The sequence below is a fragment of the Onychostruthus taczanowskii genome, unplaced genomic scaffold (genome assembly GCF_017590055.1).
Source record: "Onychostruthus taczanowskii isolate IOZ18803 unplaced genomic scaffold, ASM1759005v1 scaffold4, whole genome shotgun sequence".
Lineage (NCBI taxonomy): Eukaryota > Metazoa > Chordata > Aves > Passeriformes > Passeridae > Onychostruthus > Onychostruthus taczanowskii.
The window spans coordinates 21,554,427-21,581,887 of NW_024501459.1; the positions used below are offsets into that span (position 1 = coordinate 21,554,427).

The window sequence follows — 27,461 nt, forward strand, 5'->3', positions numbered from 1 at the left end:
GGGTAGCATCATTACTGCTGCACTAATGTAATAATAAACCAAAACATATTTACTACATGTATTTATTTGTGGCATTCACCCATACTGAGAATACAATTACAAATGATGCAGATAATACATAAAGAAAGACAATGCCATTAATCAAGGGGCATGGTATTATTAACAGAAATGTACTTATTTAGACAAGTAAATGTAATTTAGGTATATGATGAGTTTATATTTATCTTTGTGAACAATGGCACCATAAGTGAAATACTCAGAAGAAGAATATGTTCTGATTTTTTGGTTTTTTTAAGATGTTTTCTTTTCTTCAGCATTGTGCTGTTAAATAAGTATTGTGTCATTAAAGTCTAACTTAAGAATTGAGATCAAGATTTATTCAGATTCAATTTAGAATGGGGCCCAGCTCCAGAGAAACCCATATTACACATCAAAACAAAGACAACAACCCCCTTCATTCAAACCAATAAACCAGAAAGAAAAAATATACATGGAACCAGAACAGAACAACGCAGGTTACATTTAAATGTACAATAAATGTTTTACATTATTTAGTAACAAATGAGGAGTGGCTAATTTAAAAAAAAAAAAAGTTGATTCCTTAGGCTCAAAGAATTCATTTTGTTTGGGATTTGCAAGGCAATGGCAAAAGAGAATTAGATGTCTAATCAGGATGGGGAGAGAGAATCCACTTTCTTTGAAAATCTCCCACTTATTATGCAATACCTCTCCAGCCTTCATAAAGGAATATCTAATGGATTCCTATCCCTGGGTTATTTACAACAAAGGGTTTCACAGCAAAGTACAGAATGGATCAAGATTTAATTTCATACAATGTTCCTAAATATTAGTATTTTAAACACCTTTATTCTGCTTACTCAGAACATAATTCATAAGCCTGTAGGTTCTGTCTGAAAACAAGTGAAATGGAAAACAATTCTAGAAAGGAACTCTATTCCATCAAATTCTCTCCACAAACATGAAAACACAATTACATGGTTCAGGCTGATCCTTATGGGAGGACAAAAAAGTTATCCCTCATGATATATTTCACAATGACCTTACAGAATTATTATATACATGGCAGAACACCTAAATCACTTTTTAATTATCCTTACAAAGAAAGTTTGCTTAGCAACATTTCCACAAAAATGCAAAATTTTCAGCCCAAGTCTTCTTCCTAAGCACAACAAACAGTTTTATTCTACAAATTTTACTTCAGGCAGGTACTAACAACATTAAATTCATCTGGGGAAGACAAACTACATTAACCTAATAAATAAAGGAGTGATCTATACAACAAAGACATAGTAAAACTTGAACTATTTCTCATTCTTTTTATAAACTAGCAGATAGGAAACTATGGAGAGACATTAAAATAACTATGGAGTCGCATATTATCACCATCTATATATCAGAAAGTGTTATTACATTATCGAGATTTCTTGAGGAGGACTTCTAAGAGTATTTTTCTTTAAATTGAAGCACTTACAAAAAAATCCAACAATAGATTTACCTCTCTTCATAGAAAAAATAAACCAAATGTGGTTCTGTACTTGGATATATTTTTCATATGCAGGAATTTAATATTCATAATGAAAAGCCTTTTCTAATCACAATGTTTTATCAGAGAGGACTATCTTCACATCTTGCTTGCAAGTCAAGGTAAGTCAGAGGTATCTTAGGAATGCTTTAGAAATCAGTGTTTTACTTGAAATTAATTAATCCCTCTTTCAAAGGGGTTAATAGTAAGTACTAAAGGCAAACAGTATATACAGCTGCCACTGTCTGCACCAAGCAAATAATTCCAAGCTCAAAATAAGATTAGGTTAGAAGAGGAAAAAGGACACTGTACTTCTTTGCATTTGCTTCAGTGCACCAGTTCAGGCTGGTTTTCTACAAAAGGAAGCACCCCACTAACATAATATGCTATTCCAAGGGACAGGAGAGCGATGACAATGATGAGGAGCAGCACCCTCCAGAAGCCCAGGTCTTCCACAAACTCCTGCCATGTTGTGCGGAAACTGGAAAGAACTCCTTCACCTTGCTGGAGGTTTGGATTAAGAAGGGAATGGCTTTCCATTGCACTACAAAGGATTAAAGTTAAAAATACATCAGAGTAAAAGAATGCAGCTGTAAGTATGACACTAATCCCACTAAGGGCATCTGAAACATTCTAGATTAAAAATTAAACCCCCTACTGATTTATAGCATTGCTTCTGCTAAATCAAGGCAAATCACATCAGAAAAACACTTCTAATTCTAAACTTATTTTAGGTGAAAGGACAATTTATTAACCTGTGCAAAGAGAATGATATTTGTGTATGTATAACTGCACTGAATTTTCAGGCCTGCTACCCAGGGGCCTTCAAAGGTCAGTCCCCACAATTCCTACTAAATATAGCTTAGTAAAATATAATGAAGCATAAGTTAAGACCTCATGAGGCACACATTATTTGTTAATAAAACAAATAAGGACTAAAAATAAACTCTGATTAATAAAATGGAAGCTTTAACCAATATTAATTGAGATGCTGAGTTCTGCAGTGACCTTTACTACTCTCCTGGATATCTTTGTTACATGCCTCTTCTAAAAAAGCATAAAAAAATCACAGAAAACAATAACTTTGGATAACAAGAAGTTCAGAAACTTTCTGAACAAGTTGGCATTGCTGTTTTCTGCCATATGGTGTTCAGCGACTGCTTTGATGTTTTAGCATTCCACTACCAATATATCAGGCCCCCCTAAATTGTCAGATAATAAATTAGGGAGTGGAATTCTCACTTTTAATGAAAAACAAACATAAGATCTGAGAGAGGCAGTCTTCTTGACAATTGATCACCTCTAGAAAAGATCTAAGTTGTCTCAAAATCCTGCACGGCTTCTCATGTAGTTCTCCCAATTTTGCTGGTTTCACAATTGTAACAGAAAACTATCTGTTGCTTATGAAAAATCTCATGAAGAATAGGAAAGCTTTTGCATAGCCTGACTTCACTTAAAATTTTGGCCATCTGCACAGTCTTACTACTTAGTACTTGAGTGAAATTACATACATGGGTGTTTACAGGAGCAGGCCCTGACAACCTCAGAAAGGAAATGGTAGAATCAATCACATATTCAATGATGTCAATAGCAGAATGTAAGCAAAAAAAAATATTTCCTCCCTTTTAACTGCTTTCTGTTACCATATTCCTAGATATTTCTTACAAGACTAATAATAAAAAGTTTAAAAAAATCAAGGAAAAGTAATTTCCAAGTCAAAACTAATTGCAGGAATGCTGCTGTTCTTCATTACAGAAATAAATTGAAAAATGATGGTTATCAGAAAAAAGTCTCATTCACAAAGCTCTCTTCTGAGATTACACCATGGGAAAACTTCACACTATTCATATGGTATTTTTTCTCAGGAAGTACAACCACTGAAGAACAATTAGCCTGAACTCCCACAGCTTGCTCAAGTATTGCAGCATCATGTGCATAAGATTTCAGGAATTGCCTATTAAACAGCCTGTATTTTTGTTTTTTTAAATATTTACTATGCTGTAAAGCTATTTTAGCTTACCCATAGGTACAGGATTTAGTAATCTTCCTTGCTTATTATGATTTCCCAAGCAAAACAAAGGGTTTAGTAAAAGACAGCTGTTTGTGCAGAATTTCTTACTCAGTAAGTACTAACTAGTTAATACATAACCACAGAGAGGTTAAATAAAGGTGCAATGCTATTTAAGTGGAAAGGTCACATGCTTGCTCATTAAAAAGGGTACACAGAAAACATTTTTACTATTTTATATTACGACCCAATTAAAACCAATGTTATTCAAGATATTTTTTTCTTAAATTAGAGCTGCATAAAAACTGGTAACGCAGCAACATGTCAAACAAGAGAAGAGTTTGTGCTACACAGCTCAGACAGATGTTCTGTGTCCAACAGCAGGTGGGAGTTCACATTTAGACACGCCTGTGGCACAGCCACAGGTCCTGCTGGGCTGTGCAGAAGGACAGATGTTTGTGTGAGAGAGGGACAGAGGGAGCTCTGCCTCCTGGCAGCAGGGCCGCTCCTCGCCCGCAGGAGGGCAAAGCAAGCAAAACCAAATTTGACTTGGGAACAGAGCTCTGGCCTCTGCTGCCCGAGCAGCAGCAACTGCCTGTAACAAGGAGCAGAAAACTGAAGTCAGAGACTGTTTTTAGAAAGAGTGTTATTTCTCCATAGGTTCATTCATAATGTAAGAGTTCAGAGGGCAGAGGACAGAAGACATTAAGTGTCCCTAAAATGTGAAAATAGTACAAAGAGGGATAAGTGAAACTGTGGAGATCTGAAAAGCCAACTGGTAAAAAGATATTATTTATTTACAAAGCAAACAGCACACAAGCTCATTTGCTTTGGCTCCTGTAGGCATCTGCTATTTGTTACTTTAAAAATAATGTATTTCAGACATTTTAAAACACGTTCCCAAACAAGCTGGGTAGTGCACTGTTTATGTCTCTGTGCCTGTCCCCAAGGAGAGTTGCTGACTTCCTGGCCAAAGCAAACAATATAACATTTATGAAGGTCAAATAACAGAAAGGAAGCTATGTTTGTTAAAGGGACACCATCAAATCAAAAACCAAAATTTAAATGAAGCTGAGCTGTTCATCTATATGTTAAACAAAATCAGCCTAAGTGCATTTCTGCGTGTCAAGAAACTTTCAGTAAAAGTTCGTGAAGTCTGAAAGGTAATATGCACTAATTCTTACGATGTACAACCATGTAAATTTGAATATAAAATTAATTTTCTGTTTCAGGCCTTGGAACAGTCTCTCTGACAGGTAAGGTCACCTGATGTATAAGAAAGAACTTTATGGGAGTACTGGATATTATTTCTGCAGCTTTGTTGGTTTCACCTTTTCTGTTTACTCAGCTTAGATCTAACTCCATCTATACAGCTTCTTTTCTGTTTACAGTTCAGCCTGTCTACATTTTCACATAAACCAAGCAACAGTTATATGATAAAACTCCCTGTCTTTTGTGATATAATGTTCCAGCAGTCATAGTTCATGGTCATCATTAGACAATATAAAAAAAAAAAACCACAGGTTTTTTTTAATGGGGGTAAACAGCATAATAAGACATACTAGAGAGCAGAAGTCACCAGTGCTTTATACAACAGGACTGACAGCTTTCTTTATGCAGTGAAAATATCTTGTTTCATGGTTGGTAGGACTTCACTGCATTTTCCAGGATAGCACAAACAACTCCTGGAACTGACTAATGCATCAAGCCTGTTCTCCTTATATATTTGTTTTCCACTGAGAAACTTTTATTTTATGGCATACAGTTTTCATTGATTACAATTGCATTTTGTGCTACAGAATCACAATTTATTACTATTGATTTCCTCTCTCTTGTAACCCCAGGTTTTTGTCTTTGCCATCCCAATTTTCCTCAAGGTTGTCTGTATCTCATTTCTTGGTATCACTAACATGCCTCTACTTCTCATGCTTTTGCTTTTTTATTTAAGAAAATTCTAAGTAAGCACAGCCCCAGAACCAGACTTTTAGGAATTCATTACTAACTTCCCTCTAACCCAACAATTTCCCTAAATTGGTCAGCAATTTTCTCAAAATCCTCATTCTGCATTAACTATCTCTTTAGTCACAAAAAAAAATTCTTATTTTCCATCTTTTCCAGGACTGCTAACAATAGAAATTTTAGATATTACAGCATATAAAATCCTTTATTCAAGTTAAGATGGATGAAAAGTCTCCCACCCCTTTTTTTTTTTGCATAGAAGACCATCAAAAGGATGTCAGGTTAGCCTGTGATACTGCCATTTTACATTTCATACTATTTCCCACTTGGCTTTGTGGTAGGTGGTGGAATATTTGTGTCTGGAACTTCAAATGGAAAATTATTAATTTTTTTTTTTTAAATTTACCATAAAATTAAAATCTCAATAGAAGTTCCTTTTTTTTTTTTACATTGGAACTTTTAAAGAGACCTTTACAAAAGTTTAAAGAGATCTTTACAAAATTTAACACTCAATTTTGATTTTGTTTGATAATGTTAGGTCAAATTTGATATTAACTGTTTTGAGGAATAAACAATCAAGTCAATCCCAAAAATCTAAAAGCCATAAACATTATTTCTCCTGGTAATTATTTTTGTTTGGTAAATACCTTTCGCTTTCAGCTGTCTGCATTGTCTCCAGCTTTGAGTGAGCTCCTCTGTTAAATCCTTTCACCTCCTGCTCCTCTAAAGATTCCAGCAGTCTAATCACATCTTTATTCACACCCCTTCGTTTGGCAAGAACAAGTGGTGTTGCACCTTGGTGGTTGCTAAAACAAGCCCATAAAAAGACAAAAGAAAAATTTAACATAGAAATTTTGTAACAAGTCAACTCAGCATAACATATTATAATTTAGTAAGTCCTCAGAACTATTTTCTGTTCTATCAGACAGTAATAAATTCCAGTCTATCCAAGTTACAGCACAATTGGCTATAGAAGAAAATCAGTGTATTTAGGTTTGAAATTGCACAACTCTTTTCCCCCTCTAATACAATCAAATTCTTAGGACTCTAATCTAATTGGAATCTCTGGGTATTACAGCAAAAAAAAAAAAAAAAAAAACCAAAAACAAAACAACAACAGTAGATTTATGGCAATGTTCAAGTTTAAGCTTAATTTCAAGAAAGAATTGTGCAATCTGGCTCCTAATAGCTCCTTTTCCATGAGGGTATTAGGACATGAGGCAGAAATGAAATAAAATACAGATGGTCCCTCTGCTGCTATTAAAATAATACTGAATAGGTCCAGAGCTGCCTTTAGACCAGGAATTTCCACCAGAGCTGTTTGAAATGAGGGGAAAAAATCCCAACCCACAACCCATAAATAATTTGGTCTACCAATAACTAGTTTTGCTGAGTTGAAAACACTAATGAGGGACAGGTGAAAAAGGGACAGATTTAAAAACTCAAAGGTTTTGACATTACTCCTGGCTTTTGCACATGTTGTGAATATGCAGAAAGTTCCACAAACAAAGTAATTCAGCCCAGGAATGAAACAGCTAGTTATTTTGCAGCTTGAGAGCTTCCATCTGAGCACTGGCATCTGACAGCTGCTGGAAGCCAGAAGGAAAGAATATACAATATTCTGAGTCACAGACTTTGAGGGAGGGCAAAAACACTGAAAGGAAGCATTGTTACCAGAAGAGTATGGGAATGAACTGACACATACATATACTGTATTTTCTTTGTCTTATATAGTACCACAATAGAAAATGGGGTGGAGAAATTCTTTTAAAGTAGTCAATGTGATTTTTTCTTTGGTGCCAACCACCCACACCTGGTTGTCTGGCCAAACCAGGGCAGAAATGTCATCAATGAGGCACAATTAGATACAGCAGCTCACACCAGCAGCAACTATTTACATTTGCTTTGCTTGTTGCACAGACTAGCAGAAGTGGCCTCTTATTGTTTTGCTGCCTTTTTATTTTGTTTTTTTTTTTTAATTAAGCGGTATCTTTGTAAAGTAGAATTGCACCAAATACAGCATTTCAGCAACAGCAGATTTATATGCAAGGCTCTGGTGACAGAAGACTAATGTATTATAAAATATGTACTGTAAAAAGTGACTTACCAAATATCAATTTTAAGTCCATTAGAAACTAGGAACTGGATGGTATCGACATGCCCACACAGGTGAAGGGCTGTGTTACCCTGGTAATCAGTGGCTAGCAGGTCAGCACCAAATTTATGCAAGAGCTGACAGATGTCTACATTTCCTCTGGCTGCAGCCAGGTGAAGGCCAGTTCGGCCTCGGCTGTCACGAATGTTTGGGTCAAAGCCACTCTCTAGGAGTCGCTTGGAATAGTTAAAATCTCCATCAATACAAGCCTGCAGCAGCGGCACGTTTGTCTGGGAGGAGTCGTTCACAAAAACGTAGGACATTGCTCTGACTCTCTCAGGAGGAGGTGACCAACCTGCAAGTAAAAGGGTGAAGAAATGACGGTGAAACCAGGCAAATAAACACCATGCTAATATTCACTAGACTGCTCAGGTTCCAAACAAGAATGCAAACTAGCTTATAGGTCAACTCTGAAATCTTCCTGTCATACACATTGTGTGCTGCATTCCCCTCTGGTAAAAAGGAAAGAGCTCACACCTCTGGGAAGAGCAGCAAAGCTTTGTTCGGAGAGAAAACACAGATCTCTGCCACAGATGTCAGGTGATTAGTTTTCAACCTAGTAAGGAATCACATGTAGTAGTATTCATATAAAAGGGCAAAACACCACAGACTGGGACAGAAAGGAAGAACCTTTCATAAATGGGGAAACTCTAAACAATTCAGTCCACTGGTACAGTCACACTAACTGCAACTTTTACCAGCTATAAGCAAAGCTGCTCCAATGGATTTTCACCCTCTGATTTTGAGCTTCAATGCACAAACTACAGTACAGCTAAAAATGCTTAATAAAAATACTAACTTCTTCATTCTGCAACAAATGTATTTTTCAATAGTCTTTGAGAACACTATTTTTACAGTGTCAGAGATACACAGACTATAAAACAAACAAGAACAGCAATACAGAACACAGAAAACTGAATGTACCTAAAACTGAATGTATTGGGCACCTAAAACTGAATGCCCACTGAAAACTGGAACTGCGTGCAAGGAAGACAATGGTAAAATCAAGCACAGAGTACTGTGAGTTTGAGTTGAACCTCAACATGGAGAAATACAAATGCACTTTGTCTGGTTTAATACTAAATAAAGGATTAAGCCCTTTTCTGTATCAGGACATGAAAGAAGACAAATGTTTCACCATGGATTACTTGGTATAGAATATTTGATGAACTATGATTTCAGTTTTGCAGAAGAATATTTTAAGGGTAAGTTAAAACATGATGACACCGTGTGCTTACAGGACACAGAAAAGATTACTTGAAAGCAATAAGGAAAAAGAAAACGATTTAGCAAGAGAATGGTAGAATGTTCATGAGGCAATTTTAATAAGCAATGAAAATGTCTAGAAGACTGGACAACAGTCCTCTTTTGTACTGCCTCAGAGAGGTGGTAAAAAAGAAAAAAAAAATATAAATACATATAAATAAGTAAAATTCCTCTAGAAGAAATCTCAATAGATACATGACAAAGTTAAAGTGACAGGAGGGAAATGTGATTTTACTAGATAAGCTTGGAATAGAAAGTGAACTGAAACGTCACTTGAAACAGTATTTTTCACTTGCCCAGGGGTTCTATTCTGGGCTCACGGTATAGCAATGTTCTGATTAACTATCTGAACCTCTTATTAAAACTGCTACACACACATTTAAATTTTCTCATCTATATAAGGTATCCTTCCACACCAATGCACTCATTCAGCCAGGAGAATGGAAACATGGCCAGTAGCCAAAGAATTCAATTTAAAACCTCTCCTTTTATGAGAGTTCATAATGTCTATATTTTATAGTTCTTCCCCCATGTTTTAGATCAAATTCAAGACCAAAGTACCTACAGAAGTAATTTCAGAATGTTTACACACTGGGCTGAATAACAGCTCTAGCACTGGGGCTGTTGAGTTCAATAAATCATATTTAAACTTCACTAGGCTGTGTTTCTTATCTGGACAAATTCTGCTACACGTATCAACACTTGTCTAGTTTTCCAGTGCAGGAATGCACAACATTTTTTTCTTTATTGGATGCTGAAGAGAAAGAGATAGAAATAAATTCTATGTCTTGGTATCTGTATAAGGAATGATTCTAAGCAGAGTACATTCCTCTAGGCTGCAAGTATGTTTTTAAGCACGTGACAGTACATCACTGGCTCAAGAACTCTTTTCCACAACCATCTCCAATAGCAAGTGGCCGGTTCACTGATACACCATAAAACTTAGTGCAAGACTGGAGTCATGCAGGGCACTGACAGCCTCCTTATAACCCTATACAAAAAGAAAGGAAAATATAGTTACTTGAATTTTCAGTGAATATGTTACAATCCCCTGGATGCTACAAAGCTATGATTCCCAGCTGACAGCAATTTCAATTTTCTTGCCCATTTTCCACCCAAATCATGAATGATGAGAATTTTTCTTCCACTCTGCTTGTCCAGTCTTCACTGAGAAAAATAATGGGCCCAGTTTCTCTGTGATGCGATTGTGACCTTTATATTCTGCACTAAATCTTCCCTAAAGCAAGATCATAAATCATTTTAAAACCTCCAATTATCAGCCATAGTAACGGCATATCAATACCACAAACCCCTAGTCGCACTTGACAAAAAGTGGTTTGCTTGTAAAATAATGATTCAGTGTTTAAACCTGCTTAATAAAACAAGGCCTAACATAAATCAGCAAGAGAATATTATACTGGAAGAAACGTAGGCTATTTGAGAAACAGCATGGCATGCCCTGTTAAATATAAGGTAAAGTCTGTATTTTCATACCAGACGTGTATGTCTGGTAAAGCCTTACAGAATTCCCCAACTGTGATGAAACATTAGCTAATAATACCTAGGAAAAAAGTCACCTCCTTATCTTCTCAGAAAAGGAAGCACAAATACTAGCAGTTAACAGAAAGTGTAACTGGAAGTCATTCTGATTCAGAATTAATTATTACTAAAATCTTCTAGAACTGACCACTCATATGTAGAAGTCTAAAGTAAAACCTCAGTATTTCACAGTAAGAAAGACAAAGATGAGGCAAATCCTTCTTCCCAGTACTTGAAGATTGTGGACTAAGCAAATGCATTCACAAGGAAAAAAAATCTGGACCATCTGGTTTGATTTATCTTTGTGATTAAAAAGATTTTTTCTACTAACACAATTCTATTTCACATATGGCTAGCTAACCTATGCCAAATACAAGCTGCACACAAAGCTGAACTATGCACCATCTTTAAAATGTCAGTCCCCAAACAGCATGTTCTTGCCTCAAAATTAACCCAACCTAGCAAAATTTCCTGTGCAAGAAAACTCATTAAAAAATCACAAATAAAATTAATTAGGTATTTTTCATTAAACAAATGGTGGTTACATTTCTGCCCACAGTATCAAAAAGCTTATTATTGCAATGACTGTCTAATACAACAGACTTAGGAGCAAAATTTAGAAACAAAACAGCATTAGTCATTCAATTTCAATTGCTTCTGAAAGGTGAATCAGGTAACAACTCTGAACCTGTCCATAAGCTGGTATCCTACCAGTAAGGACTGATTTCATAAGCACCAATTAGGACAAATGGACTTGCATTAGTAACAAGACACAAAATACTGCAAAGTGACCATCCTTAACATCCCAAAAAATTACTACTACTTAAATAAATCTAATTTTTAAAAACAGAAGTAAATGACTGCTTGTAAAAATGCATCACTATCTACTGAAAATGTATCTGTTAAATCATTTTTTGTCTAAAAAAAAGGGTTGCTTTTAATAACTTGGTACTTTGACAGAAAATTTGTTTTGTGAAAAAAAGTAAATTCAAAGACATCCTTCAAAGCTAGAAGGATTCTCATTAGAAAGGCATAATATAAGAATACATTTTCCCTATTTTTCCTAGATTTATGCATTTATTTAGCCTCAATACAACGTACTTCTTAATTAAAATATAAGAATACATTTTCCCTATTTTTCCTAGATTTATGCATTTATTTAGCGTCAACACAATGTACTTCTTAATTAACTTTAGAAATTATGCTGTAAGCCTCTTCAATGACACATGTAGTACAGGATAAGAAAATTTAACCAAGCTGTTTTGTTTTCAAAAGGAATCACTTATATTAAGTAATTCTGCAAAAATTATTTATTTACTAGGAGTCAGTTTGTCTCTCACTATATTGTGTACAATGTAACTCACGGTCACACACTGATCTGTTGCAGGACACATTCTCATCTGCAGAAGCCAGGAGTGATCTTGAAAAATTCAAACCACAGAGCTAAATGCAAGTTCTGTCACTTCTTAAATTAGTCCTAAAATTTGTGTTAACTGTGCACAGTTTTATTTTATAGTAAATATATGCTGTGGTCTCTGCTTTCTCCTTAAGGTCAATAGCTACCAAATAGCCCCAGGAACAGGAGAGAACGGCTCCACATAAGAAACCACATCACTCATGGGACCCATACTTCCACTACAAAAGTATTAATGAACCTCCCAAATTGGGATTAATCACCAGTCACTGCTCCATAGGACATACCCGTTCTGCAAAACTACAGTTTTCCCCACTACATTCAGGAAAACTGAACTAACTGCTCCCATTTTAAAACAACACATCAGTACCACAGAACGATATCAGATCGCTCCATCCTCGAGACTTCTCAGCATTAATAAAACTCTGACATCTAGGACCTAGGCATCAGTAAGATTACCACCAGGGAAACTGCCACCACCAAAAATGGAAACTAAAACAAATCCAGGAAATAGTAACCGCCTATGCCAGCAAACACACGATACGCATTCCTGAGAAAATTTGCATTTGTCAACTCCCTTGTAGTAAACAGCATCCTCTTTCTGTAATGTACTTTGAGAGCACTTCAGTGGCAGTGGCTTGCAGAGCTCTTCCTCTTCATTATTTAAGTGAATGAAAAACATTCCAGTACTTGCTTAAAATGCTGAGGAAGAAATTCCTTGCTAAGTTTTCATACACACATGCATTTATGTGTAAGTTACTGAGAAGTCATTTAACTGAATAAATATTATATTTAGTAAAAAATTATGTGATCAACTCATTTCCATTTAGGAAAGAACCCCAGTATATACATCAAAATCCACTTATTAGGAATTTTTACCTTTTCAGTACAACTGGAACATTTTTATTGCTCCACCAATATGGAACTGCTGCTAAAAGCAGCACCTCAGATTAAGCACAGCATGACACCTATTTTACACATGGCTATATTTTGCAGATTTTCCTCTTCTAACTTTAGCTATTTTTTCAACAGTTCCTGGATCTGAGGTATCACAGCAGGTTTATAACACCTACATGCCCTCTCATGTCTCTAGTCAGCCACATGGGTAGGTGCCAACAGAATAACATTATTTATGCCATTTGTTTCCAATCACTCCCATTCCCTTCTGCAGACAAGAGACTTCCAGGTAATGCTCTCTTGATGTCAGGACCATCCTGTAAGTAGAAAGTCTGGGGCACTGCAAATGCAAAGGGCTTTACAAGTACAGGCTAAAAAGTGCTTTATGAAAAAGCTTTAACAACTATTAACAACTTATGGATCAGCAGATGATGGCATTGGGAAACATGGAGCTTTGCTCATTATTGCCCAGTATGTCAGCACTACAAGATAAAAAATATACAAGGCCTCAAATGCCAATCCAGGGTTGAAGGATGCTTCCCCAGACAAAATAGTACAAGCTTTGTGCACTTAGGTACAGAAAACAAGGGAAAAATAAGAAAGAGATCATTCCTTTCAAATACCTTTATTAAAAAGCAGATTCACAAACATTTCATCCTTGCTAAACTTAACTGGTAATTCAGTTGCATTACATGTTTGAACACATGCAATGTGTTAGCTTCTATCAAATATACAGCTAAGTATTTTTGAACGTTGCTTTCATCTTCTGTACAAGAACTATTCAGGAACAAAAGGCAATTTACAGATTTTTTTCAAATAATCTGCAACTTTAATTCCCCACAAATGGCTCAATTAAACCAGTATATAGCTCCAGTACTTCTCCGATCATTGTGGCCAGTTTGAATACATCCGTGTTTATATAAAGTTATTGAATCATACTGGTCAGAATTATCAACCTCTTCACAAAGCTTTACCTGAACTCGTTTGGAAGTGTTTGTGTTTCAATTTGCTGCAGGCTCGGAGCATTCTTCTGGAAAAGACATTGGCGAGGGCTATGTCCGGCTGGCCGCAGGCTGCCGAGGCAGCAGCAGCACCGCAGCCTGGATGGACACTGCCACCGCGTGGACTGCTCAATTCCTGTCCGACCGGAGGGACAAACACAATCACAGAATGCTTCCAGAGGGGAGACCTTAACAGGTCATCTGGTCCGACCCCCTTGCCGTGGACAGGGACACCTCAGACACCACCAGACCGGGCTGCTCAAAGCCCCATCCAGCTTGGCTTTGAACACTTCCAGGGATGGGGCATCCGTGGCTTCTCTAGGCTACTTGTTCCAGTCCTTCTTCACCCTCACAGGAAAGAATTTCATCCTTATATCCAATCTAAACCTTCCCTCTGTCAGTTTAAAGCCATTCCCAGTTGTCTATCATTTCATGTCCTTGTGAAAAGCCCCTCTCCACCTTTCTTGTAGGTCCCCTTTAGGTACTGGTGTGGTGTGTAAGCCTTGACTCACACAGACCACTTCTTCTACATTTGTGGTGTTTCCTATTTTCCTGGGAAAGAAATTATGAAAGGCCTGAAAATAAGATTTTATAAAAAACTTTATTAAAAGGATTCTGAAATCCAAATTGCTACTTCTTTGCAGTATAAACAGCATTCTCATTTAATCTTTGATCCTCTATTAGTGAAATGAGGACTTAGGGATGTTGCTTGAGTTCTGAAACCAAAGGTATTTAATTTTAAAAAGTATGTATTTATGCCTGTTTCTCAAAAGCCACTCAAAACTAAATCCAAAACACCCCCACACCCTCCCACAAATAGCCCAGTTCTTACCTAGACAAACACTAACTCAGAGATGACATATTTACTAAAATGGGGAAAAACTTCCTGTATCCAGGAGGAATCATCAGAGATCAGAACTTAATAAAAGCAATAAAGCAAACTAAGAACCTGTCACCAAATGACTTGTTATATAGTTCATATTTTCTTACTTTTTTCCTTATAATATAAATAATAGCTTATATGTCCTTAGTCATGCATAACCTTGACGACATGGCCTTAGTGTGCAACATCAAATCTGGTTTAGTGGCTAGTGAACAGAAACAAGTCACTTTTAAAAGCAGATGTCTCCTAAATTTGTGAGTCATTTATACATAACTGTATGCTTGACTTCACCTTTGACAAAATATCTTGCTCTGCTTGTTCATTGAAGTTCATTATTTTATATCAACAAGGTTTTTATATCAATGTACCAATGATAAGACAACTAACACTGTCAAACACCCAACTCTTACTACAAGTGCTGGATATCCATATTTCTGTTCAGAATTTTCATATTCACATAGTAAATCACTAAACCAGTTTATTAAAATCAAAGACAAATAGTAAACTGATACATTTATTCTTTCAAATATTTTAAATATCTACCAACACAGCATGACTTAAAAAACAGTATCACGGTAGATCACATTACGTGACAAGATAAAACGGTAACACTATCAAGGTTGTATGTCTAACTAGTATAGACATAGTGACACTACTTTTGCATAAATAGTTGCTTCACCATGCTTAGACTCAAAAAATTTCTCCATGTAGGCAAACATGTAGTAGTACTAGTGACTGCCCAACTTCAGTCTAAAGGGACTGAAGGGAGTAAACCAGCAGCCTAAGCATTCCCAGGACAACAGGCAAGTCTGAGGAGAATCAGAGAGGTCAACCTCAAGCTCCTGATCTGCACAGGGGCTGGAATTGACCAAAAATGCAATGAAAGATGATTGAAAAGAACCTGAGAGTGAGGTAGCTCCATTGATGTTTACCAATTGCATCAATCTATCCTGCCGGGCCTGAAAACAGAAGACATCACATACACAGGGGGAACTTCTACCTTTAGATAACTTAGTAAATACCAGTAACTCATCTGTAAAAGACTCAATCAATATTCAGCATGAAACCCGGTATCTAGTCAATGAACAGCAATACCCATGCTTCTTTAAAGAGGTTTGACAAGGTCTATTTGAGAAAGAATGGAGAGAAACTGTGAAAAAAAAGTCCACGTCAATTATTACTTTTGTGAATAAAGAGCCAACATAAAAGTAGCCACAGCAGATCACAACAAAGGTCCTTTTAGGCCTAGTATAATTTTTGAAATGGTGGCAAAAAGCAGAGGCCAGAAAGAACATAGAATAGGACAAGCATATATAATATTGCTTTTTCTATTCAAAATGGATGGGGTTTTTACATATTTGGCTCCACCTCCACCTCTGAATCTACTCTTTCTCCTCTTCAACACAAATACTTCTAATACCCACAAACATACTCTGGTAAGCTCTCCAACTCAGATCTTATGAAGAACAACATCTCTTGGTCTTGCTGAATCAGGGGCTTGGTAGCTTCCCTTGTGGACCCCCAGCTCTCCTGTGGGAAGAACAGACTGTGCACCTCTGCCTGTTCTTTTCCTGCCACTCATGATTCTATAGGCCTTCATCACAGCCTCCTCAGACATCCCTTTCCAGGGTGAATTCTGAAGTCCAGCTTTCTTGGTCATTCCTCATTTGGAAAGGGATCTGTGTCTGTGACCATTCTTGTTTTGCGTCTGTCATTTTGCATTTCACTCATTTTTACTCTGTTTTGTGAGCAGGCAGACAGAGCATGGGTGACCCAATCAAGATGTTTGGGGTGAACCATGGATTAACAAGTGTCATGACAAAATTCTTTGTTTTGTTTTTTATTTGTTTGTCGGTAATATTCCACTGTTCGTTTTCCACTTTTCCACTGCTGCTTAACCCTGTTGTTATATTTTCATGGAATCATTCATCAAAACTACAAGACGCTGCTCATTACTGAGAAGTAATGGGAAGTCAGGATTCTCTTTATGCTACCTGAATTCCTCTACTTAGACTGAACTCCTGTGCCAGTATGTTGCACTATCCAGGTACTCAGTTTTACAGGGCTCTTCTGCAGCTTTTCATAGCTGACCCTATCTTTACAACCTATGTCCTGCAAACACTATCACCTTGTTGCTCACTGCCTTTTCTAGGCTGAACATGCAAATTCAGAAGAACTAAAATTATTCCAGTCTCACTGATCACCAGCTGACTAAAACTGGTGTCCTGGATCAGGCTGATCTGACTCACCCAGCACTCTGCTTTCAAGAGCAGCCAGCAGAGATCCTCCACTGGAGGGCACAAAAACCTGGCTGCTTCCTGCAGTCCGTTCTCCACACACACCCAGCAGCCACCACAGTACATTGTGGACCTCCCTGAGCAGCTCTTTTAGCAGCCCCTCAACAGACCTTTTGTCCATTTTCTAACTCATTCCTGAATCTGCTCACACTGCCATCACAGTGCTCCTGTCATCCTTCCCTGTATCCACATGAAACTACCTCCCAACAGCCCCGGCATGCAATTCCCATTTCAGTGCCTCAACACTGGATGAATAACTCTCACTTTACTCACTGCCTTCATTGCATAACCCTGGTCATGCCCAAGCAATATCCTCTGTGAACAATCCTGACTTTTCAGTCTTTCCTCTTAAGGAAGCTGATCCCCTGGTTCCTTTCAGTTGCCCTCCCCTATCCCACTGTGTCCTTCTTCCAACGCAGAGACTGGAACCACACAAACCAGATGTGGGTGCACCAGCTGCAGCAGCAAAATGGTGCCCTCTGTCTTCTTCTCACTATCTCTCTCAGGACAACCACCATTTTCCTGGCTCTCTGGCTGCCACAACACACTGAGCTTAGGTTTCCAGGGAACATTCAGTGGTAACTCCAAGCACTTTCTCTTGATTGGTGGCTGCCAGTCTCAAGTTCACCAGCATGTGAGCATGGTTTAAATTATTTTACCCAAGACATCATCTTACTGTGTGAACACTGAAGCTCATGTGCCACCTTTCTGCCTCTTCCTTTTTCTGGCAATTTCTTTTTGCCTTCTTTATAATTTTTCAACCCAACCACTTCTGCATGTAAGAAATGTCTCTGATGCTACATACATCCACTCTCCTCAAAAGCCTCTAGTATGGTACTTTAATGCTTCCTGAAGATCCACATCACCTATGTGTACAACAGTAACTGCCTACTCAGTAACCCCGAGTAAAAGCTGATGAGTCTTGCATGCAGCAAAACTCTGAAGATGTACCCATTCTCAGAGAGAACCAGCCCCTAAGGCACTAACACGTAACACAGACAGGCATTCTCTTCTGGGGATAAAAAACTCCGAGCTGAAGAAGACACACAAGCATTTTATACCATCCATGGGAAGCCCACACACCCCAAGCCATTCCTGAAATGTCCTGCTGCCCTTCTTCTGTCACCATCCACTACTGCTGGTCACTCAGCAGACATTCTAACACACTCTAAGAGGTCTTGAGCATGCTGAAGAATATCATAATGAGCATTACAGGATTTATGCCTTTGAGTTTGTATTATAAAATTCAGCTGATGTCAGAAATTTGCTGACTGACAAAACTGGTGTTTAAGCAGCTCTGTTTCACTCAGCCAATCAAAATTTTATTGAAAAAGTAAAAGAAAAAATGCCACTTGGAAAAGTGGTGCTGATATGTGAATGAAAGCCAGAATCTAAGTCCTGTAAGTACAGACAATGCTGCAGTGGGGGACTCCCTACAAATCCATTTCCCACAGGACTGCACAACATAAAACCTTTTTTTCCAACATGTTTAGTAAGTATCATCTTTAAACAGCAAAGCAAACCACAACAAAACTGACCATTTCAGTATCTGTGCTCCTGACTTACAAACACAATAAACACTCACAATGGGAATTTGGTGGAACAAGCCCGTGCACTCTAACAGCATTCTATGGATGGTCTCTCCAGAAAGCTCAACGCTTCAGGGATCATGTGTTTCACATAACATGTATAAACCAAGGCCTTCTAATATATCTAATGTATAGCTTATTATATATCTTACTATATTGTAGCTTATTAACTGATCTATCTGGAAGTGCAACATCCACAATTTGAGATCATGTGGGGAGATATTAACTGACAGACTGACCAAAAGAAAAGAGTGGCAGCCCTCAAAATTCCAGCATACCGAAATCCCTAGAAGAGCCTCTAGCAGTTCACTCCTTGGACAACCAAGTATCCCAGGTCCTGAGCTGCAGATGGCTCAGGGCCATGAAGGCTTCAAGGCCACATGTGCTCAAACACTAAGTTCAAAAGAATGTTAGGTGAGATAACACAATTAACTTAAAAGCACTGTTTCAAATCCCTGCTCTTGCTGATTAAGACAACTCTAACTAAAGGAAACCAAAACCTGCAGAGAGGAAATGTGTCATGGAGTACAGATCAGAACTGAATTTTAGAGTCCCCTCTTGCAGAGGCAAACTCACACTGCTCTGATAAGAAGACAGCAGATGCACATACTACACTTCAACCTTTAACTCATCTCAGCTTACTCATCACATCACACCTTTTCTTCGACACAAAAAAGCCAGCAAATAGCCACTGTCATTTCCTGATGGTCATCAACTCTACTATTCAGATGGCAAACATTACTATAAATATTTTTCTTCTAAAAAACAATTTAACAAGTTTTTGCTAATAACCTATTTCAAAAACAAGCAAAAAAGAAAAACTGATCTATAGTCTACAGGTAACACTAAGCTTAGGCTTCTGCTGCAGCAAATGAAAATATTATTTTTGGAAACCAGTCACCTTCCACCTCGTAAGTGTTCAGTTTTTGCCCTTCCTTGATATTTTTGAAGGCTGGTCCTGAATATCAGTGCTCTCTGATGGTTAGAAATTTTCATGCATTATTAATCTTAAAACCTACGTTAAATTATTCATGTATTAACGTGATCCTTTAGCTAAATTTATTTCCCTCACGGTGTTTACCTTCATGGCTAAACAGAAAGCAAAATTACAATTATTCTGCAAAATTAAAAAAAGCCAAATGCCTCTTCCAACAGATTTTCCATTTCCCTACTTGACCTCGACATATTTTCCTGTTTCTGTTCCAGGTTTTTGCTGAGAATGATTAACATTATACAAAGAATTCTAGAGTTCTGTTCATGGATAACAATAATTCCTTTAACTGGATCACTGTAGTAAGCATTTACTTTTTCTGCAATTCAATATCTTGTAACTACCTAAGATTCTTTCGTTTTGTGTTGCTTTCAACTGGTAAGAATTTCTTCTACAAATCTTTTGCTTGCAAAGTTACAACTCTAACCCCTCATTCTTTAAATTGTTATTTAACTTATTTCATACCCTAGTTCTCAGGATCACCCAATTCTTTCTGCGTAGTACAATAACCCTCTTCCATACCGTCAGTGCCTCCCAACTCCCCATCGCTACCAAATTACGACAGTAAAGTTTTAATTGCTACATCAAGACCTCTATTAACTATTTAGTAAGATTGGTCTTAAGACTGATCTTCAAAGAACTAATTTTATACCCTCTGATACTCAGATTTGATGGATTCTCGATTCAATATTACTCGCCATAGTTTGTTTCTAGTTACTTCCCTATCCTCTACAATTCAGGTGTTATCCCTACCTTTTCACCACAATAAACACGAGCAGTAGCTTTAGTGTGGTCTAGAAAATTTAAAAGGGAACTCTTCCATTTCCAATAAAAACAGCAATTGCTTCATCAAAGACGGTTATGACAGCAGGTTAAAATATGTTATTCGGTTCCACTTATCTTGTTTACCCCTAGAAAGCACGTTCAAAGCCGCTCACTTACCAAAGCCCTGTCAGCAGGGCGGCCGCGCCCCCGTCCCCCTCCCCTCCCCTGAAGGCTGGCACTGCTCCCGCTCTTCTCCCACCGAACGGCATCACAGCGCTCCACCTCTGCGGCTCCCGGGCCGGGCTCTGCCCAGGGCCCGTTCCCGGGTCCCTCCCCAGGCCTGGCACAGGCCTGTCGGGGTGACAGCGCCCTGCCGTGCCCCGCCGTGCCCCGCCAGGCCTCCCCTGCCGCCCCGGCCCCGCGGCTCCCAGCGGCCGAGCGGGCGCGCGCGCCCCCTGCTGGGCGGAGGCCGCCGGGCGCTCCGTGACCGTCCGCCCCCTCACGGCGGCCTTGGCCGGGCACGGGGACGGGGCAGGGCCGCGGTGCGGTGCCGGCCCGCGAGAGGCAGGAAAGCGGGGAGAGCCAGCAGGACCGGGGCAGCGATCGTCCCCCCGTACTCGGCTCTGTTGGCGCCACCCCTCCTGTACTGGGCTCAGCTCCGGGCCCGTCAGTTCAGGAAGGACATTCAGGAGCTGGAGCGGGTCCAGCGGAGCTGGGGCAGGGTCTGGAGCACAGGCCCGGGGCGCAGCAGCTGATGGGGCTGGGGCTGTTTGCCCGGAGCAGAGCAGGCTCGGCTGTGACCTCACCGCTCCCCACAGAGCCCTGAGGAGGCTGAGGCCGGGCGGGGGTCGGGCTTTTCTCCCACGAAACAAGGGACAGCACAAAGCGACATCGCCCCAGGCTGTGCCAGGGGTGGTTGGGGTTGGACATTAGGAGGAATTTCTTCCCAGAAAGGGCGATTAGACACTGCCCGGGGAGGTGGGAGAGGCTCCAGCCCTGGAGGTGTTTAAAGACTTAAAGACAGGACCGTGGTGGTTGATGGGGAGGTGTTCCGCAGAGGTTGGACTCGGTCTCAGAGGTCTTTTCCAGCCTTTGGTCTTTTCCAAACCTGATTCTGTGATTCTGCGATTTTGGCGCTGCTGTGTGTGCTATCCCTATAACACCACAAAAATCAGCAAGCTAAAAATTAAGGCAAAAGTACAGTGCTACAGTGCCTCTGTCCCTGCCTCATCTCAGCACCAAGGTTCTCTGAGTATATGTGAATGGAAGCGGGGGTGAGAGGGGAGAAAGGGTGGGGGCTGAAGTTATTTGACTTCACCCAAAATATTAACGTAGCTTTTTTTTTGGATGGATGATACCTCAGCAGGTCAGTAAGCGAACCACAACAGTCTGGTCTGCTTGGAAGGATCAGAGGAAATGCATGCCTTTCCCAGACAATGCCTAGGTGGCATAGCCTGTTCAACCATCACACTAATTGCAGACACTCAGAAACATTACAAGCTAATATGTAAGTACTTTTTCTTGCTAACAGAGTAGCACCTTTTCCTGTCAACCCTCCCCTTTCTGCTCGAACAGTGTCTGGGGAAATGGAAAACAAAACAAAAAAGCATAGTCTCAGCACCCATTCTTACAAGTACCTAGATTTTTAAAAACTAAGAACAGTGCACAAGGAAGGAATGAAAGTGAAGGTTTTTGGTTGGTTTCTGTTTGTTTTTTCGGTTTTTTTTTTTTTTTTTTTGGTTGTTTTTGTGGTTGGTTTTTTGGTTTTTTTTTTGTTTTTTTGGTTTTTTTTGTTGTTGTTTGTTTTGTTTTTGGTTTTGTGAGTTTTGTTTGTTTATTTTCTTTATAATTCAAGACTTCAACAATGTGTTTATCATTTTCAGATAATTCACTTTGAAAGACAGTATCTAAAATAAATTATTATGGTCCTCCTCTCTTATTTTCTCAAATGCACAGTCATCTTCATTTGGCCTAACTAAAAATCTTTTTCTTGAGATACAAGGAAAAATTTGAGATACAAATTAACTACATGCAGTGGAACAAATAAACAGTTAGCATATGCATTTCAGTAATCATAGGTAGATACAAAGAAGCTAGAAAATCTCACATAATACAGTTCAGACTGATCTCTTTGGGATATTTCAGAGAGAACAGTTTGGTTTTTTTTCCTGCTGGAATAGGACACAAGAACAGTTGCTTCTGCTCTAAGGCTTATTACAATGTACTGTATGTGTGGATTGAACAGCAGTCCCAGATGTGCCAACATCGATGTTGTTTGGCATTATAGTGAACACAAGGACATATGTGCAGGTACTTTAACTGCTGAATAGGCCTGAATTAGATTGACTGCTGTTAATCACACATTCTTTAACCATAACAACTGCAGAAATGGTACCTTTCAACTCTACTTTTCCAAAAGAGTACCCAGTACTGTCTGAAGCTTCTGAATACCATATCATCTGGCAGGTATAAGCAGGCAAATTATACTATTCTATTGCCTGTACCTGCAGTTTTCTGTTGTATTAGGAAAACTTATGGCACTGATTTATCTTCTTGATATTTGTAAAGTAAATGTCCTGAAAATCTAATAAAAGTGTCCATCATAAGTTATGTAACCATGCTGCAGTAACTAGCATCAAGGCATTAGGAAGCTGGAACCAGGTTTTGCATATGTTGTCTCTGTAGAAGTTATTTCATGCCTGTTGCAAGATTTCTAAAATAACACATAACAGCAGAATTGCCTAGGTGCAGGCACTTCTACAACACAGCCTCACTATCTGCAAAGTCCAGCTATGCTTCTTCATTTTCCTACTAAATCTTACTGCTGCCCTAGATTGTGTAATCAGACAAGAATTTTCAGGCTGTTGTGCTAAGCTAGTAGTATCATGTACTCCTACAGGATCAGAAACAAAATAAAAGTTATGTTTTTCTTCTCATGAGTCAGCAGTAAGTTTTCAGAGTCTTTCAACAGCATCAGTTAAACTTTTCTCCAACTCAGAACAAAGATTTATAAGGCTCTTGAGGATGCTAATGGCAAAATTATAAGACCCAACTCAATGCTTTTTCAAATAAGAATGTACAAAAGATAAACTTTTACTACATTTTTCAAGCATCTCAAAAAAAAAAAAAAGTAGAGAAATAGCAGAGGAAATCCTTAAGAACATTGTGATCACAACATTGAGAAGCTAGTTAAGTGTGTTTTAAGATTTGATATTGGTTCCCTAAAAACACAGCTTGGTGTATGAAGACATAAACCACTTCAAATCTGCTGTATAAATGACATATACCATTCCATGCTCTCACTGTTAAACACAAGAGCATGCTGGGACTTGCTTTAACAGCTCTAGTCTAATTATCAGCTTTAAGTTTTTCAGCTCACTGAGTTTTGTATCAGCAACCAGACACAGCTGATATGCTCAGTGATTTTCTGTTGCCCTGTCCAAGGCTGTTCTTCTCACAAAAAATATTTTATATATGTTCAGGTCACAGCAATGGCCTCAAGCCCAGAGTGCCACACAACTTAGTCCTTGCTAAAGCTTCGCCACAGCAAAGCCACTGAACCACATCCTTCGGTCTCCAGTGTAGGTGCAATTCTCCTCACAAGATGCTGCCTCTCTTAATATCATTTGCAAGTTATTTGTGAATGCTGAAGGCCACACCTAACCTAGAATCCCATCTGCAGCAGTAACAAGTACAGAGCACTTTGAAGAAAGGAGCAAAAGAACTCACCACACAGTTTAATTGATTTCCTTATTGAAGAGCAGTTAGTGATTGGTTTTATGGCTTCTGAAGGTACTGCAGCATCATATTTTTTATGAATTCAGATCGAGTTTTTAGAAATATTTTTCTTTTAGAAACATTTTTCTTCAGCCAATCACATGCTGTAGGTAGAGGTATTTATTTTAATTCACTTTATGTTATTCCCTTTCATTCAACAAATGACTTGAAAGAGCAACATCTTTTAGTTATTTAGCTGTTCAAGAACTATCAGCAATGGATATTAATTTCTGCAAAAGAACTTGGAGATGCATCTTTTATGTGATGGTAATGTCTGTGTATGAATACATGCATGTCAGATTTTCCAAATGGGTATGATTCCCAACCAGAGGGAAAAAACAAATGCACAAACAATCCTAGTGTGGAATCTAAGTGCAAGTCTGTAAAATATATCAGCAGGTGCATGCAGTTATACATACCTGATCTCCATGCACATTCTGTCTTTTTGTAAATTTCAAAATGTGTTGTTCAGAAACATTTGCCATAAGCAAATAAAATTAAGCAAGTTGTTGAACCCTCAAGCTAAAATAATTAATTTTTATTCAGATGTATTTTTTACCCTTTTTATCCTCCCAAAAACTTAAGTTTTCCTTCTTTTCCTACCTGAAGAAGTTCTTACTAAATTTTTTAGTTACCTAACCAAAAAAAAACAGTGGTTGGGCTAAACACATGCAAGAACACACTGTATTTACATTTTGGACTCAGTTTCTCAGTCACTAACCTCTTTTTTGTTGGATGCTGTATTTCTTACTATTTTTCACCTATTAAGGCATTTTGATCTCCAGAACAGATTGATGAATGTAAATTGAGAATAAGCTGAAATGCTCTTCTAAGTACTGTAACAAAATATGCTGAGCAAATCAGTATTGGGTTACACCAGCAGCAGCAGTATAAGAAATGAACTGGCAGAGTGGCCCTTCTCTCAAAATTCTCTGTTTTAATACAAGCTGCTATCCACAGCTGATTAGTTACATAGTGAATGCTAATCTTCACAATTAAAAGTTTGCTTCCGTTAGAAATAAATTTAGAAATAAAGAGATCCAGTCTTTCCCAAGATTCAAATTGGTCTTTTCTTCTGCATCAGTTACAGTTTAAAGCTATGAAATAGCATGCTGTTCATTGCCTTACTGCTCACTCTAATCAGCATGGGCCCAGAAGATTACACATGGTCCTTTCTTTTTTCCTCTTCGGACATTTTCAGTTGGCAGACAAAGTCTTTAGATATCACAAGGTTAAATAAAGACATTACTGATGCTGGAAATTATTTTTAAAAATATCAAGTATCTAAACATCCATTCTGAAAGGCCCACGCACACAAAAGATACAAGGATTTTAGCTACAAATCAGACTTTTAGTTTATTAACACTTCTATTTAAAATAAAAAATTTTCTCTGTGTGAATGTCACAGGTCTCATTTGGTCTAACATTGCAGCAGATGGAGCAAGCAAGTGAAGCGGGGGAAAATTGAAAGGCAGAAATGGATAAAACAGGGTAGCACAGAACACACACAAAATTATACCATCTATATCCTCTACCATACCCAGAAAAAGTCAAAGTCAAGGCGAGAGAATGTAAAACATATTACTAAAGCTGTGATAATAAACCTTCTAGCATATTTTAGTAAACTGAGCAAAGATGTGCTTTTTGGTCAATTAATTCTGGACTGAAATTTTGGAATGTGCAAGATACTTTTCCTCAATGGTACTTCTCTCAGCATGGCTGTAAGAGTGATAGAGTAGCAGCCTTATCTCATATGAAATACAAATTCCTATACCAACACACCTGACCACCATTTCTTGGCCTTTGGCTGCCTTCATCATCTGTTCTGGTACCATTTTCTTCACGCAGCTACTGAACACAAAGGTCTAAAGAGGACAAACCAGAGAACTTTCTGATTTTTTCAAAATGACATACTTGACTCTTCCATTCCTTCTCCAGGAGAAAATTACAGTCCCTAACTACTAAACTATCATTTTCCTGACTCAGTTAATTTTACCCTGTTCTTAACATCTTTATAGTGCAACAAACCAGCTACAGTTCCTTACGGCCCAGCCTCAGCATGACTAACCCTGTAAGATTACATTTTACTCTGATCCCTTCCTGAAAGGATTGAGAAAAAAAACCTGTTTTGTGTACAAAATGATCCCGTTTCATGTGCCTGAGTCATTGTCCTCAAATGGGAGCTCCAGTGTGTCTTCTTTGGCATCCTTTGTATACCCTGGAAAAACAAACAAACAGAAAAACTAAACAAAAATCCTCCAGCCGATGAACAGAGGGAACAGCCTTAAATCAGAATCAGTTAGGTTCATTTTATGCAGTATACAAATAAAACAGCAGAAGTCTTCACTAGAACACTTTCTCTGTGGGAGGGAGCAAGTGTGAGGTAGGAAGGGGGAGTCTTTGCAAGCACAAAGCTGGCTAAAGCAGTTATTTTGCTCCCACACAAAACTCTGACAACTCTACAAGGAAAGGAAAAGGGCAGGTAAAGCATGACATGGAATGCCAGGAAAGGGAGAAAACAGCAGAGTAAAGGGAGATGTTTCACTGCTGTAAAGGCTGCCAAGGGAATATGTTTCAGAATAGGTTTGAAGGAGAATATGGGCAAGTGGAAGAGATTTAAAACACACCACCCCCTTTCTTCCTAGACCTTCCAACCTTATTTTTCATGAAGAGGGAGTGAATGTAGACATAAAGTCAGTGAAGTACTTACAAGAAAAGTAACCTGCCAAATTCTTAACCTGTTGATTTTAAAGCTGACCTCTAATGTGGTTAGTAGGCAATGTCATGCAGTAGCTAATCTCATCATTGGCAACATGGGTGTCTGCTGGGCAGCTTTCTTCTGGATAGTCACAAATAAAATGATCAAACATGAAGGTGTATGTACCACAGAACTGCATTTCTCAAATCTCCATTGGGAACTGCACAAAAGGACAGAACTAATGCAACTCACTGTAAAGGCAAGTAGGTCTAGTGATTTGGAGAGGAAAAAAAAGGGCTATAAGACAAATGTGTAAGCTCTTTCTTCTGGAAGGACACAGATTCACACAATAGGTCAGTGCTTGATTCAGAGAATAGTGCTTATAGTTCAGAGTAAGAAATTTGATTTTTAATTTTTCTAACAGGATATGATGAGATGGGTCTTTTGGATGATTAGCAGATATGACAATAGTGAGATAAAACTAACAAGTAAGAAATACTGTGAACAACAGACCCAGCAGTCTGAATTTTTATCTGGTTGCCTAAACTGAATGACAAACTTTTGCACCTGAGTTTTGCAGAGAACAGCATTCAATCGAATACTTCTTGTCAGCCCTTGAGATACAGCTCATTCTGCTGGGATTTAAAAAATATTAACAGAGATAGGAATCTCCTTTTCT

The 27,461-nt window shown here is 38.4% G+C and overlaps 1 protein-coding gene across 2 annotated transcripts; it reads right to left on the reverse strand.

Annotated features, from left to right (window-relative positions):
- Window positions 1-48: 48 nt before the first annotated feature.
- Window positions 49-20,737, reverse strand: ANKRD46 (ankyrin repeat domain 46). 2 transcript variants are annotated; one of them, XM_041412926.1, is made up of 4 exons: window positions 20,485-20,737; window positions 7,618-7,960; window positions 6,158-6,316; window positions 49-2,087 (listed from the first exon to the last, which is right to left on the reverse strand). In XM_041412926.1, the coding sequence occupies exons 2-4, from the start codon at window positions 7,926-7,928 to the stop codon at window positions 1,871-1,873; spliced, it is 687 nt and encodes a 228-aa protein (XP_041268860.1). In that variant the 5' UTR covers window positions 7,929-7,960; window positions 20,485-20,737; the 3' UTR covers window positions 49-1,870. The 2 variants fall into 2 exon arrangements, with proteins under 2 accessions (XP_041268860.1, XP_041268859.1); XM_041412925.1 differs by lacking the exon at window positions 20,485-20,737 and adding an exon at window positions 13,756-13,994.
- Between the last annotated feature and the right edge of the window lie 6,724 nt (window positions 20,738-27,461).